At 57.3% G+C, this 13,862-nt stretch overlaps 2 protein-coding genes across 6 annotated transcripts in view; one reads left to right on the top strand and one right to left on the bottom strand.

The window, feature by feature from the left end:
* Positions 1 to 436: 436 nt before the first annotated feature.
* On the bottom strand, positions 437 to 13,793 carry TKFC (triokinase and FMN cyclase). 4 transcript variants are annotated; one of them, XM_048217748.2, is made up of 18 exons: positions 13,759 to 13,793; positions 11,532 to 11,647; positions 8,764 to 8,953; positions 7,730 to 7,840; positions 7,474 to 7,655; positions 6,117 to 6,195; positions 5,702 to 5,791; positions 4,926 to 4,960; positions 4,762 to 4,846; positions 4,581 to 4,670; positions 3,920 to 4,036; positions 3,495 to 3,614; positions 3,197 to 3,334; positions 1,950 to 2,056; positions 1,741 to 1,844; positions 1,570 to 1,603; positions 1,376 to 1,465; positions 437 to 1,003 (listed from the first exon to the last, which is right to left on the bottom strand). In XM_048217748.2, the coding sequence occupies exons 2-18, from the start codon at positions 11,532 to 11,534 to the stop codon at positions 842 to 844; spliced, it is 1,737 nt and encodes a 578-aa protein (XP_048073705.1). In that variant the 5' UTR covers positions 11,535 to 11,647; positions 13,759 to 13,793; the 3' UTR covers positions 437 to 841. The 4 variants fall into 4 exon arrangements, with proteins under 4 accessions (XP_048073705.1, XP_026343430.1, XP_057173134.1 ...); XM_026487645.4 differs by lacking the exon at positions 13,759 to 13,793 and adding an exon at positions 12,934 to 13,105; XM_057317151.1 differs by lacking the exon at positions 13,759 to 13,793 and adding an exon at positions 12,746 to 12,990.
* Positions 13,036 to 13,862, top strand: part of DDB1 (damage specific DNA binding protein 1) — a 29,966-nt gene continuing 29,139 nt past the window's right edge. The window contains exon 1 of one of the 2 annotated variants that reach the window (XM_026487643.4): positions 13,036 to 13,323. In XM_026487643.4, the coding sequence (XP_026343428.2) occupies positions 13,104 to 13,323 (220 nt within the window). In that variant the 5' untranslated portion in view covers positions 13,036 to 13,103. The remainder of the gene's footprint in view (positions 13,324 to 13,862) is intronic. The other variant, XM_057317150.1, reaches the window with a different exon arrangement.

The following is a 13,862-nucleotide window of genomic DNA, read 5'->3' as shown; positions in this document are numbered from 1 at the left end:
AGGTGTGTGCTGTACGGTCTCCACCGTGTACCAGACTCCGCAGCCCCTCCCTGCTTGCCCTCATGCCATCTATGATGGCTCTCGAGAGGCCTGGGGTTTGGCTTGGGTGCGGTTTCTGTTCCACCGCTGAGCTTTAGAATGTGGTGGTTTCTTCGGGTGTCCCATATTTTGCCCATTTGATTCCCGAAGAATACGTGAATTCTGTTAGTTTAGTGCTGAGAAAAGCACACCTATCAGGTGTGGTGTGTGTACTGGAAAACAGGAATGGGGCTCCCAGTGGAGCCAGCCCAGCGGCGCAGACCCTGCCCTTGGGTCTCAGGTGGTAAGCGGTGGGTCATGATCATTTCAACCAGGGGCTGAGGCTTTAGTGCCTGGGGCTTTAGTGGGCCCCCTGGTTCACACCCCTGGAAAAACGTCCCTCAGCAGAAGCAGCAGCTCTAGCTTCAATGTGGTTTTTTATTCGCTTGCTTTTCTACACTCGCTCAAGGTCAAAAGGCCTTTCACAAGGAACCTTAAAACCGAATTAGCATGGCCAGTTAAAAGCCATGTTGCCACCCAAGGAAAATGCCTATCGTGGAGCCCCTGAAGTGGCTGGGGGCAGAGCGGGGTGACCCCAGAATTCCACCTCCCTGAAGAGGGAAAAGGCCGGGCCAAAGTTGTACACAACCCACTTGGCCTATGGTGTCTGTAGGAATTCTGGAGGCTGGTAGAGGTTCCCTGCTGAACTCAGGACAGGCCCTGGGGGCAAGAGGTGAGGGAGGGTAACAGCTGGAAGACAGGAGGAAGCGACAGTGGCCACCTCTGCACAGTGGTGAGAGAGGCACCAAGGCCCAGGAGGCGCTCACACAGCCGGGCTCTGCAAGGCCTCCAGGATGGCGCGGAGGACGGCCGCGGCTGCCACTGCCCCGGGGTCCGGCTGATCCAGCCGCGCAGAGCTGATGTAACTGGCTCGTCCGGCTCCAGCTTCCATGTTCTTGGTGGCCTCAGCTGCAGCTTCTGCACTCTGAGTGGGTGGGAGCATGACAGCAGATTCAAGGACAAGCCAGCAGGCCTCCTTCCTCCCATGGACCCTACACCCTCCTGTCCCAGCCCTTCCAGCACCCTAAGTACTGTCACCCGGGTGGAGAGGTCACCTCTCGCCTACCTCTAGCAGGGCAAGAGGCTACCATCTACCGAGGGCTTGCTATGTCCTAGACGCCCTGGGGCTCCATATATCTCAAGCCTTACAGCAACCCTCTGAGCCCAGTAATGCTCTCCAGGTTTGCAGGAGGAAACAGGGACAGGAAAAACATTAACTTGCTCAAGGTCACACAGACATAGGAGCCTGGCGACTCCAAGCCTGTCTTCCTGGGTCACTGGGTCCAGCCTCACTCACCTGGACTGCTTTGGTCAAAACTTGGAACAGATTGGCTCCTGGGCTCTTCCAGGCTTGGAGCACCTGTCTGGCTGCCCATAGGGAATCCAGCTGGACAAGGTGAGGGAGAGGGGAGTAAGGACAGGCCCTGCCACTGAGGGTGGCCTTCAAGGATTCTGTACTCCAAAGAGGGAAGGGCTGGGCTGAATACACACCATAGTCCTGTCCCCTGGAGTAGCCTTCCCGTACCTGGCAGGGAAAGAGGATGAGTAAGACTCCCTGCAGGGACTCCCTTTAGGGTGGGGAATGGGGCCTGGCTGGGAGCAGGTGACACTGTCCACTGCCCCCAGCCCACCCTTGGTCTAAGGCATGGGGCTCTGGCTCACTTCTGCATGGCCTCCAGGCCGGCATCCATGGCAGCAGACCAGGCTGGCAGGTCTGTCTTGTCCTTGAGTGGCTGGGCCGCTGCAGTCAGGAACAGGCCATAGAGCTGGGGAGGACCAGAACGCTGAGCGCATGGGGCTGGCCTGGGCCTCAGCCAATCCCAGGATCCCTCTGTGTTAGCCCTTTGGTCCCAGGGGCTGCTGGCACTCACCGCCCCAGAGGAGCCTCCCATCTTCTCCAGGAGCAGAAGGGACAATTTGGAGAGTAGCTGGGCAGGGCTGGCAGGGGGTGGGCCCTCCTTCAGCCACCCCTGGATGGCTGCAGGCAGAGAAAAAGGAATAATTCAGTGATCCTCCCTCCCATCTGCTTGTGCCCCAACCAAGCACCCAGGCCTCACTGCAGGTGGAAGGCATGGCCCCTGGCCGAGGCTGAGGGGACCAACCTAGGCGATTCCCAAAGCTCCCTTTCTACATCCTGGGTGCGGTCTAGGGAGGGGTGGGAAATGGGGACTGACAGGAACCTTGGCCTTCACCCAGAAGGTGAGGCCTGCCCCGGACACCCTCAACCTGACCTACCATGCCTCGCTTCCCGGCTTCATTTCTCCTCAGCCCTGCGCACCGCCATCCTCTGTCTTTTACTGATGGTCCCTGTTGACTGTGTGCCTCCCCCACCCGAACATAAGCCACAAGCCACGGGGGCCGGGAGTTTTATCTGCTTTGCTCACTGTTGTATTCAGAGCAAAGAGCGGTGCCAGGCCCAGGGTAGCCCCGATTCTTGACAGAACTATGCGGGATAATTAAGAGCTTTTCATTAGTCTCCGTTAAGCTGAGAAAAATAAGGACAACTGTAGGAGTTTCCCTTGAACCTGAAGTTACTGTTCATTGTAAAACATTACATTTTGAGGCATCTGGCTGGCTCAGGAGAACACGCAACTCTTTGATTTTTGGGGTACATACATACGCACGTAGATACCTATGTAAATACATAATTTTTTTAAAAAAAGATTACATTTGGGGCACCTGGGCGGTGCGGTCGGTTAAGCATCCGACTCTTGGTTTCAGATCAGGTCACGATCTCAGGGCTGGGGGATGGAGCCCTGTGTCGGGCTCCACTCTCAGTGTGGAGTCTGCTTGGGATTCTCTCTCTCCTTCTGCCCGCCCCCGCCCCCGTTCTCTCTCTCCCTCTCTCAAAATAAATCTTTAAAAAAAAATTAAAAAGATTACTTTTTTTTTTTTTTTTTTGCAACAACCACCCTTCTACGTTTGTAGTATTAGGAGAGCCTTTCCTTAGCAAAAAAGAGGAAAGAGGGGCCCGGTTTGTGAATGATCTCTCTTCGCAAAATAAATGTTGGCCTTTCCATGTAAGCACTCCCCCCATGCTTTTGAAGCTGTTCCGGTTCATGAAATGCCAAAATCTCAGGACCCATATTCCTGACCCCAGAGGGACCCTGGCACCCACCTCTGGCAGCGCGGCTGTGGGTGGTACCACAGTCCCCATCGCCGGCAGCACGGTCCAGGGCATTCAGATGCTCCTCCAGGCCCAGGAGGGTGGCGCACACCCGCTCCAGCACGAGCGCCACTTGCTTCGAGGTCAAACCTGGAGACGGGGCACAGTGGGGCAGAGGCCCACCCGGCCTTTTCACAACCCACCTTGACCGGTGTGGGAGGTGTGGGTACAAGAGCTCCCGCCCACTGCACACCCTTCAGAGCACAAGCCACAGCCCCGGGCCACCTTCCCCAACAGCGGGGCTTGGTACCTCCCGCAGTGGTGGAATCAGGGGCCTCCAGAGGCTCAGCAGGGGCTGGCCGGCTCCGCTTCCGCCCAGTCACAGAGACCTTGGCCATGTTAGGCCAGGCCGACGCGGTGGTTTCAGCATCTAGGGGACAGCAGGATATCTCATAAACACATGTCAGCCAGTCAGGGATTAAGTGGGACCTGGACTCCCCACCTGGTGTCTGGCTCCCACCCTATCAACAAGCAAGTACCGAGTGCCTACTGTCTATAAGGGAAGCGTGGAGAGTCCCTGGGGAGGACCCTAATACCAAGTCCTCAAGTGAGAGCTGAAGGCTGGAGAAGCCATGAAGGGTGTCTCTACAGAAGTCATGGTCAGCCCTAATGGGGTCTCTCCAAGTCCCCCATGGTTGTGGCCTGGCTTGGATGACCCCAGCTTCCAGGTCTCACCGATCAGTTTCAGGAGAGGCTCATCCACCAGCAGAAGGGTGAGAGAGATGCCAGGCATTTCCAGGGCTGACATGAAGGTGCCCACCAGGGCACGGGTGATCTTCACCCCGCGGCCCTCTGCAATACCAGAGCATAGAAGTCCATGAGGGAAGGAGCGGAGGATGGGCACTTGTCCTCAGCATGAGAGAGAGAAACAGGAAGAGGAACACAAGGACTTTGGAAGCTAGGACCCTGAGGTTAGTAGGGAGATGGCCAGATCCCCTCTGGCCATCCCTCAAGGATGCCCCGAATTACCATATTCCCTGGAAGTGCCCCCTTTATAGGTAGGTAGGTAATCAGAAGTCTCCTTTTCTGAGTTCTTACTGGGTGCCAGGCCCCACGCTAAGTGTGATACGTTGTTTAATCTCATGTAATCCCCACGATACCCCTAAAAGGCAGGAACTACTGTTGCCCCCTCTTCACAGACAAGGAAAGAGGCTCAAGGTCCCCAGGTATCAGCGGGCACAGGGATGGTCTGACCTGGGCTCGTCTGCCCACACAGCCCCTGCTCTGGGCCATCATAAGACCCCACTGTGGCTGCTTCTCTTTTGTCCAGCTTCAAAGGGCTGCAGGGAAAGGAGCCCCAGGGGTTAGGGCAGTCCCTTTCTGGTGCGAGGCTCACCCAGAGCACGGACGGCAGCGTCGGCTACGGTGCCCAGTTCCAGGAACGACAAGCCACCGAGGTTGTTGACCATCAACACCACTGAGGAGCCTGTGGGCAGGAAGGATACCCACGTGAGACTCTCCAGGCCCTCTGCCCAGAGTAGGAGGAAAGGCTGGGAGACAGTGGGACAGCCTCTCACCCGACTGCACAGGCACACGGGACACATTGGAGGAAGCCGTCATGTGGTCCAGCATGAGTGTCACAATCTCGTCGGCGCTTGCCATCTGCCAGAGCCAGAGCCAGGAGTGAGCTGTGCTGGAAGGCCTTGGTCTAAGACCAGCCTGGGCCAGGGAGTCCACTTACCTTTATCCGGCGCACACCAGCTTCCCCGTGGATCCCTGTGGACAGACTCAGTCACTGCTGACCCACTCAGGGCCAGGGGATTCACTCATCGTGTTTTTCTCAAGGATTTACAAAGTGCTCAGCACTAGCTAAGCGCTGTGGATGTGAGCAGTGTGGGGGACAATGCACAGAATGATGAAAAATACACAGTCTCCACTCTCTGGGAGCTTATGGCTGGGTGGTGGAGACAGCCAGAGCCTTAACTACTTAACTTTTAACGAGTTAAGTAGCTTCAACTAGAAGCAATCACAGCGAGGCCACATGAGGCCTCTGGCCATCGCTTTGGAAGCATGGGGGGAGGAAGAAGGGAGCTGGGTAGCCTCTGAACCGCCTTTGAAAGAAGGGCTGCATTTTGGCAGGGGCCCAGGGGCCCAGAAAGGGTGTGAGCAAAGGCAAGGAGGTAGGTGGGGCACACAGCCCATGGCCAGAGCCCTGGGTACGGACGGCAAAGCAGGTTAAGAGACCAGACAGGCTGGGCCAGAAGAGCCTCAAATGCCCACTTAAAAATACTAACACTGGGACGTCTGGCTGGCTCAGCAGAAGAGCATGTGACTCTTGATCTCAGGGTTGTGAGTTTGAGCCCCACATTGGGTGTACAGATTACTTAAATACAGAAACTTAAAAAAAAAAGCCTAAAAAAAACCTACTAAGGCTACTTTGGCACCAGCTCCAAGGGCATAAGATGTGGGCAAAAGCCAGGGCACAGGCAGGGCCAGGACGGGGGCCCCCAAACTTACCCAGGCCCAGCTCTACCTCATCTGGTGAGAGCTCAAAGGTGGGTTTGGAGCCAGGGACGCTGCAGGAGGACAAGCTCACTCCCAGTGTCCCTACGGGAAGTGACGTGGAAAGGGTGACTGTTTTGTTCTTGGCGTCAGGCTTCAGGCAGCAGCCATGCCTCGGGGCCCTGCCCAGTGCACCGTCTTCACTGAGCCAGGCTGCCACACTTGTCACCTCAGTGGTGAAGGAGAAACCCAGCCTGGGGACCCAAGGCTGCCAGCCCCTAGGAACTCCCCCAGGGAGACCTTCCCTCAGGCCCTGGGGAATCACCTGGAAAGTCCTCCTATGCGGCCCCAGGGAACCTGCGCCTAGTCAGTCCCAAGGCCAGCCTCAACCTCCCGCCTTCCCCTTCCAAATCCCTGGGCCGGCACTCACCCATGGCCTTGGCGACCGCGCTCACCCGATCTGTGATTTCCTCCAGCCCCACACCTGCCTCCGCCAGGGCACCTGCCACCTGCACCCACACAGATAAGAGGAAGGAGTCAGTGTACAGCTTGAGGGGAGGAGAGGGGCCAGGGCTGAGTTTCTAGCTGGGAAGACGGCATCTCAGGACTGCCACATCAGCCTGGCCCACCACATTTAGGGCAGAACAACGCACTCTCTGCGTTCATAGGGCAATTGCCTGGAATCTTCAAGAACCCCAATCTGTGGGAGCCAGAAGGGACTTCACAAATGGAGAAATGGGCTCCAAGAAGGGAGGTGACTTGTCCAATGTCACACAGCTAGGCGGTGGCCAGTTTCCTGATTACTAGCCTAGAATTGGTTCTCTGTGGCATATACACTGTGGCTGTCTCTGTCTACTCACACACCCGGCCAACCACCCACCCACTTTTTGCCAAGCATTTAATGTGTGCTAAGAAGGAAAAAAGGTGAATAAGTGACAGTCCCTACCTCGGAGGAATCGGAATCTAGGCTGGGGTCGGGCAAACACACACAAACCGAACACTAAGTGTGAGGTCCATCACAACATGATGTCATGGGAGCACCGAGGAGGGAAGTCTCCCCACAGGAGGGACATGGAGGTGGGCCCTTACGGGACTGTAGGAGGTAGCCAGGCCCAAGTGGGGCTGGACAGGGAAAGGATTTTCACAGCCTTATATGAAGCATCAGTAAAGCCCCGGAAGGGAGCTGTAGCCCAGGCATGCAGTGCACTGGTGTTAATGGAGCCTAAGAGGGATGAACTTAGAAAGTCGGGGAGGAGGGGCAAGAGTGTGGTGGGTGCCTGACCAAGGAGCCTAGGTTGACTCTTGGAACCCTAGAGCGCTTTCGGCAGGCGAACAACCTGGTCAGATATGCATTTTTGAAAGGCACCTCTGGGGCAGCATGGGGAACATACTGGAGGGGTAGGCAGGAAGCAGGCGGGGAGCCCTGTGAGAAGCAGCGGCAGCCGGCTGGGCATGAGCACATGGGCACTGAACCAAGGCTGGGACAGGAAGAGCAGGGCTCGGAGAGGCACGTGCATTGTAGGGGCAGTTCGGGAGCTGGATCCTGAAGACAAAGCAACTGGCTGCGTGTGGAGGAAGGGTCTGGGAAAATGCTTAGATTCTGGGCTTAGAGAGTTGAGGGCATGGTGGGCCTTCCTGGATCAGGGAGCACTGGGGAAGGAGTAGCTTCTGGGGAGGTGGGGGGTGGGGTGCTGGCTAGAAAGGTCCAGGTCCCGGATGCTGCCTGGAAAGAGAAGGCTGGGGGTGGGGGGCGCCGGCCAGCCAGTGTCCCAGGTGGGAAATCTCACCTTGTGTATGAGCACTGTGCCGCAGAGCCCCCGCCTGCCTGCCTTCTTCAAGACGGTGAAAGCACTGTCGTCCCCAATGACCACCATCTCCACGGGGATGCCCTCCGCCCGGGCCTGCTCCCGGGCTAGGCCGAAGTTGAGCCGATCCCCAGTGTAGTTCTTCACGATGAGGAGGGTCCCCACTGCGGGAGCAGCCAGCAGGGCCCCATCAGTGCTTGCCCTCCCCACAGAAGCCCCTCCCGCCTGCCAGGTTTACCTGTGCCCGCCTGGGCCACTGCCCTGATGGCTGCCAGGATGCTGCCCACTGCCGGGGAAGTGAACACAGCTCCCGCGATGACCCCCGTCAGCATCCCCTTCCCTATGAAACCTGGAGACGGAGCAGATGCTGGCTGGGGACCCGTGCCTGCAGTCCCTAGGCCTTCCCACGCTGCTGGGCTTCACAGTTTGGTGAACCCTGCTGTGTGCTTGGTGCTGAAAGAGCACCGGGGTCACCCTCCACAGACCTTTCCTCGGGAGCGGTCTCCTTGGAGAGGCCTTCCCTGCCCTCCCAGCGGAGGCAGTCATCACCCCATCCCCAGTGACTCCCTGTTCCTTTTCCCTGCTCTCTTGTCTTTGCTACTTCACTTAACACGCTCTGGTGAACACTCTCTTTCACTTACGTGTTTACCTGGTTACAGTCACCCCGGAGAACAGAAGCTCTGTGAGGACAGGCATCTTGTCTTTCTGGTTCACTGTTATAGCCCTCGTGCCCCAAACAGTGCCAGGTGACGACAGGTACTCATGAAGGGTGCTTGTGGACGGATGGATTTGCCGAGGGAGACAGGAAAGGTACAGAGGATACAAAGCCTGATCCCCGCCCCCCAGGAGTTCTCGAGGACAGTTCAGGTGCCTGGCACTGAGCAGGAAACAATCCAGGGCTGTCCGTGATGTATGTGAAAATGCAGGGTGGGAATTCAGAAGAGGGATACTACTCTAGGTTAGAAAAGTCAGGAAGGCTTCACGGAGGAGGGGGAGGACTCAGGGGGGCCTGGAAAGCCAGGATTCACAAAATCACTGACTCTCAGAGCTGGAAGGGCCTGAGAGATCCTTTGGCCCAACCTTGTGTTTTTAAAGACGTAGAAACTGAGGCCCAGAGAAAGGCCATGACTGGCCCCAGATCACAGCCTGAGAGATTTTGACAGCGGGAACCAGGACCCGACCTGGGCTCTCTCCTAAACCTCCTGGCAGCTTGCAGGATCTCCCAGGAGCCCCCATCCACTGTGCCTCCCACCTCTGTCCCAGACTACTCACCGGCATGGGCAGGCTCATGGCCAGAGCCCCCACCCGACAGCAGCGCCACCCGGCCCTTGAGGCTGTCCAGGTCGGAACGGAGGGCCACACGGTGGCCCTGCAGGAGCTGCAGGCTGGGGTTGCAGGCCACCAGACCAGCCAGGGCATCGTCGGCACAGCCTGCCACCGTGTTCAGCAGCTTCTTGGAGGTCTGCAAGAGAGGAGGTGGGAGGAAGTCCCCGGTGTGGTTGGTGGGGACGCTCCCATCCTGCCCAGCCACACTGCTATGGTGGAGAGCACTTAGCCATAAGGACCCCAGGGAAGTTTCTGTGAGTTCTCTTAATTTGGGACTGTTGATTGAGGGCAAAATTTATGAAATGTTTTGGACTATGGCTTACATTCATCTGGACAAGTGGCTTCAATATAGATAAAAGAAGGGAACCGGAGTCCTGAGTCTAGAAAAATTTAATAAAATTAGGACCCAACAGCCTTCTTCTGTCAAAGGAGGAGAAGGTCCCAGGCTGAGGCTCCTGTCCCAGGAGAAGGCGGCAGACAGGCCCCGCACTCTTTTGCTATTCCAACTGGGCCTCTGATGCTGGACAAACATTTCCTGAGCCTCACGGTGTGCCTGGCGCTAGTCCAGACAGAATGCTGCTCCTGCCCTTGACGGACACACAAAGCGATCATCTCCACGTGCTGGGGGAAGGGCTACACGAGAGGAACGCACCTGTATCATCTCCTCAGTGGATCCTGGAAGTCTTCGTGAAGGAGAAGTAGGAGCTAGCGAAGCAAAGGGCATGAAGGGCCCGGGGACAGGGACAAAGGACAAGGACGGTCCAGGCAGAGGGAAAGTACACACCAGGGTCTGGGTGTGTGAAATCGTACGGTGGCTGGGCCAGGAAGCAAGTTAGGATGACTTGAGCAACCAGTGACCACCAGGAAGAGGTGGGCAGGTCCTCACAAGCGGAAGGTGGAACCCGGCCACAGGGAACCTCGGTGGGAGGGTCTCGGGCAGCTGGCCTGAGGGTAGAGCTGAGCTGACACGGGGTGCAGGCAGAAGGAGACAGCGTGGGGGCTAGAGTAGCAAACGCTTTGGGTTCTGCGGTCACAGTCATGAGCTCTTGGGCTCAAATTCCCTGTCTGCCTCTCACCAGCTGTGAGAACTCAGGGAAGACACCTTGTTGTTCTGACCTTTGTCTTCCTCAGTGAATCGGGGACTTAATAAACTAGAGTTTATTCCTATTGTAGAGTAAGAACTGAATAAAAGGCAGTCATTCCCTTTCTCAAACAGGCTCCGAAGAGCTGGTGCTAGCTGAACGAGGTTTGCAGACGAGGCGGCATTTTCTGCCTCTGTCACAAAGCGAGAGGGACCAGTAGGACCCAATAAGGGCCCAGAGGGCAGGCTCCCAGCGCCGCCTGGTGGCCCAGGGCAGCTGCAGCTGAGTCAGAGCCTGTCAAGGTGCATTTCCCAGAGGCTCCTACCCCAAACCTGCAGGCACCTGGTTCCCTGGAGCAAATTCTGGCCTTCCCTGGGCCTTGCGGGAGCTCTCCAAGGAGAGCAGCCGAGGTCAGCAGGAAGCGAGCAGAATAACAACTCTGTTATCACTGGCTCTGTTCCCAAGTAGTGACTGAGAGCCAGGCCCAGGGTCTAAGTGCTTTTTGAGCATGTTTCACGCAATATTCCCAATAACCCCATAGAGGAAAGATTAGCCTGGAGAGGAAACTAAGGCATAGTTCAATAACTTTTCCCAGGGTCACACAGCAAGCAAGTGTCCGGGTCAGTCTGGCTCCAAAGATGGTTCCACTATAGCCTTATCATGCTGCTTTCCCCAGGAGGCTGAGCCTGGCAGAGGGCTTGCCCTAGTAAGGGCATGGGCTTGTGGCTCTCGGAGCCCTCCAGGGACTGAAATATGCAAAGAAATTATGAGTTGGTCTCAACTTCAAGCCTGGCCTCCAGCGCCACCACCCTCCAAGAATGTACCCCCCGCCCCCACCCCACCCCCGCCATCCCTGACAGTCAGTCCTGCCTGAGATTTGCAACCACTTCTGAACCAGAGCCAGAGGAGGGCTCGGAACCAGTGCCAACCCTGGCTCCCAGTGGCCTGAGAGGATAGAAAAGGAAAGGAAGTTGATTAGGCACTGAGTGAGGCCCCCAGGATTCTGGTCTGATTAACACCTCACAGACACTCGGATGTTGGGCCTTTATCTGCCTCACATTGCAGACGAGAGGGAAAAAAAACTCAGAGAGATCAAGTCTCTTGAAAGAAGGTCTCTGGTTGGTGATAGGCTGAAATTTGAACCCAGGTCTGTCCAAAACCTGCTTTGGTTCAGATTGAGCCTAGAGTGGGCCTGCAGTGATGCCCCCAGGGGCATGCTGAGCCTCCCACAGTGCAGATCCCACCTCTGGGACCAGCCCACACTTGTCCCAGGCTCAGGAAAAGGCATCAGAACCCTCGTGGCTCCTTCTGTGACTGGTACAGTGTCTATTACAGAGTAGGTAACTAATAATGTTCTACTCTAAATGTACAACCGAGACCAGGGCCACATGGGCCCTGCAGGGACTCAGGGACTGCAGCCCCGGGCCCGGGTGGGACCAGCTGGGAAATGGAAAGAAGCAATGATCCGGCCCTGAGAGGAAGGATGACCCTCTCTCTTAACCTCTCTGAACCTCAGGAGGCAGCAGCATGTCTTCGTCAGGGTGTAAGGAACTCCAGCACTCCTAGGGCTGGCACCCCCATTGCTCCAAGACCACGGTATCCTTCCTCTGCCCTGGCTCTCATGGGACTCACCATGGTGAGGAGGCTCTGAAGCACGCTGAGTTCACACCTTCACACTGAGGCGCCGGAGGACGGGCAATTCTGTGGCTGCTATGGGGATCTCAGCACAGTGAAGGTGGCAGCAGCGCCTGCAGAAGAGGGGAACAGTATGAGCTGCTGGAGGCACTGGCAGCCTACTGGCACAATCACGCTTCCAGAGCCCTGGTAATGAGGGAGCTGCCCCAGACTTTGATCCAAGTCCAAACTCTAGTACGTGCACTGGGGATGGAGAAGAGCATGGGGCTGACCAAGGTTCACACCTGCACTTGGCTGCCAGAAGACAGATCGATCCATGTTGGGCACAGGGCTGCCTTTATGCCCAGGAACAGCACCCCACCTCATCATGAAGGGGCAGGTACCCACAGAGTAACTTCATCTCTTACGTGGGCATCACGTGCAGGGAATTAAGTTTACGAAGATCTTCACACACTTGGTCTTGGCACCATACCAGGAAGGAGGCAGCTGAGTCTGTGACCCCATTTTACTTCTGGGAACGACTCAGAGAGCTCTAGTGCCTTGTCCAAGGTCACACTGGTAAGAGCCAAAGCTTAAACCCACACCCAGTCTTTCTATAAAGCCTGTGTTCTTTCTACTGGTAAATTCAGTGCCTCCGAAGTCAGGCAGAGTCCTTGGTGTGGGAAACCACACAGGTAAACTACAATGACATTTTAGCTCCCCGCAGTTCAGCCTTGTTCAGAGGTCTCTTAGGGTCATCCAAGGGCTTATGCTGTGACCAATTCCCTTGAACCTCAGCTTCCCCATCGGTAAAATGGGGATTGCCTTCTCTGTGGCGTTCTGAAGGTACTCCAAGCCACGTGGTTTTCCCTTACTCCTTGCAAAGCCTCTCTGGTGTGGAGTGGCCTGGAAACTGCGGGGCTGACTGCTTTCTTGGGCCATTAAGGGTCTCACCCAGCAACTTCTGGTTTTGTGTTTGAGGTCATAATTTGTACAGCAACAGGGGCACGAATAATGCTGGGGAAGTGGCCCAGTGGGCCCTTCAAAGTCTGAAAAATGAAACATAGTTTAAAAGGAAGAGGAGGTGAGGCGGGGTGATCAACCATTACAGGGCCAGGTGAGAGTACCGGCTGAGTTTGGATGAACTGGGGGTGCTAAGGAGAGGGAGGTCCTGACTTCGGTTCTAGTCTGGGAGGCGCACAAATTGCTGTCACCCCCTTCCCCTTCTAGACCTCTGCAGTACTTCCGGTTCCAAAAAGGAGAACAGCCCCGAGACCTCCCAGGGCAATGGAAGGGGGAAGAGGACAGCGTCTGTGGATTGGCGAAGGGCGCGAACTGGGGCTGAGGGCGGCGGGTCGGCTCCGAAAGCGGAGGGGGTGTCCGCGCACCTCCCCCACCCGCTCACACCCGCACCAGCCACCTCCGTAGCCGCTGCCGCTTCACAACGACCCCCGACGGCGCGCCCTCATCCGGGTACTCCGGGCTCTGGCGGTAAGAGACGGGGCGGGGCCTCTGGAGGGCGGGGCCTCCTTTGGTTGGCCGCCTAGGGCGCCGTGAGTCCTCCAAGAGGCCAGGTGAGGCCGTCCCGTGATGCCCCGCGCCCCGGCCGCTCTGGCCTGCAACGTGTCTGTGGGGCGGAGGCAGCGGCAGTGGAGTTCGCCGCGCGCGGGTGGGGGCCCCTGTCTCTTCGCCTGTGTCCATTTCTCTATCGTTGCCCTCGAGTGCCGACGGGCCGTCCCAGACCTCGACATGTCGTACAACTACGTGGTAACGGCACAGAAGCCCACCGCCGTGAACGGCTGCGTGACCGGTGAGGCTGCCAGGGCAGGAGACCCCGCGAGGGAGGGAGCTGGGGGGAACCGAGGCCTAGGGAGGCCCGTGGCTCCTGGGGCGGCCGGGCGGGACCGAGTCCCGGGAATGGAAGGTGCTGGCGGCCGACGGAGCTCCCCCCAGCCCACGACTTTAAAGAAGCAGTCTTCAGCACGCGCCTTTTGGGGAGCAGAAGCTGCGCTCGAGGGTCCCCTTTCGTCCTGGGAGGTCACTTGGCCTCGGGGACAGGGACGGGCCCACTGGGACAGAGAGCGAAGTGTGAATTGATTGTGCGGTGGTGCTTGGACCCCGAGATTGGCCTCGTGCGGTTAGGGGAAGGGGCCGTGGTGGTGGCGACTTGGAGGGTCAGAATTTTCTTGTGGGAGAGCCTGGGACGTGCAGGAGGTGGAGGGATGTGAGGAATGTACGCACTCACCCAAAGGAGACGAGTTCTCTTTGCCCTGCCCGGGGCTGTTGTTTACTCGAGGGAGCTGCTGGAGAAGAGGGTTTGGATGGCCCAGCCCAGTGCTGGGTTTGCCT

The sequence above is a fragment of the Ursus arctos genome, unplaced genomic scaffold (assembly GCF_023065955.2).
Source record: "Ursus arctos isolate Adak ecotype North America unplaced genomic scaffold, UrsArc2.0 scaffold_23, whole genome shotgun sequence".
NCBI classification, from domain to species: Eukaryota; Metazoa; Chordata; class Mammalia; order Carnivora; family Ursidae; genus Ursus; species Ursus arctos.
This window is presented reverse-complemented; position numbering and strand designations above follow the sequence as displayed.

What these genes read in the sequence shown, in the direction of transcription:
- TKFC (XM_048217748.2), bottom strand. An exon ending in TGAGGTAGAGCTGGGCCTGG is followed by an intron (nt 4,961 to 5,701) that starts GTAAGTTTGGGG and finishes GTCTGTCCACAG; the next exon opens with GGATCCACGGGGAAGCTGGT. An exon ending in CGCTGCCGTCCGTGCTCTGG is followed by an intron (nt 4,037 to 4,580) that starts GTGAGCCTCGCA and finishes CTGGTATTGCAG; the next exon opens with AGGGCCGCGGGGTGAAGATC.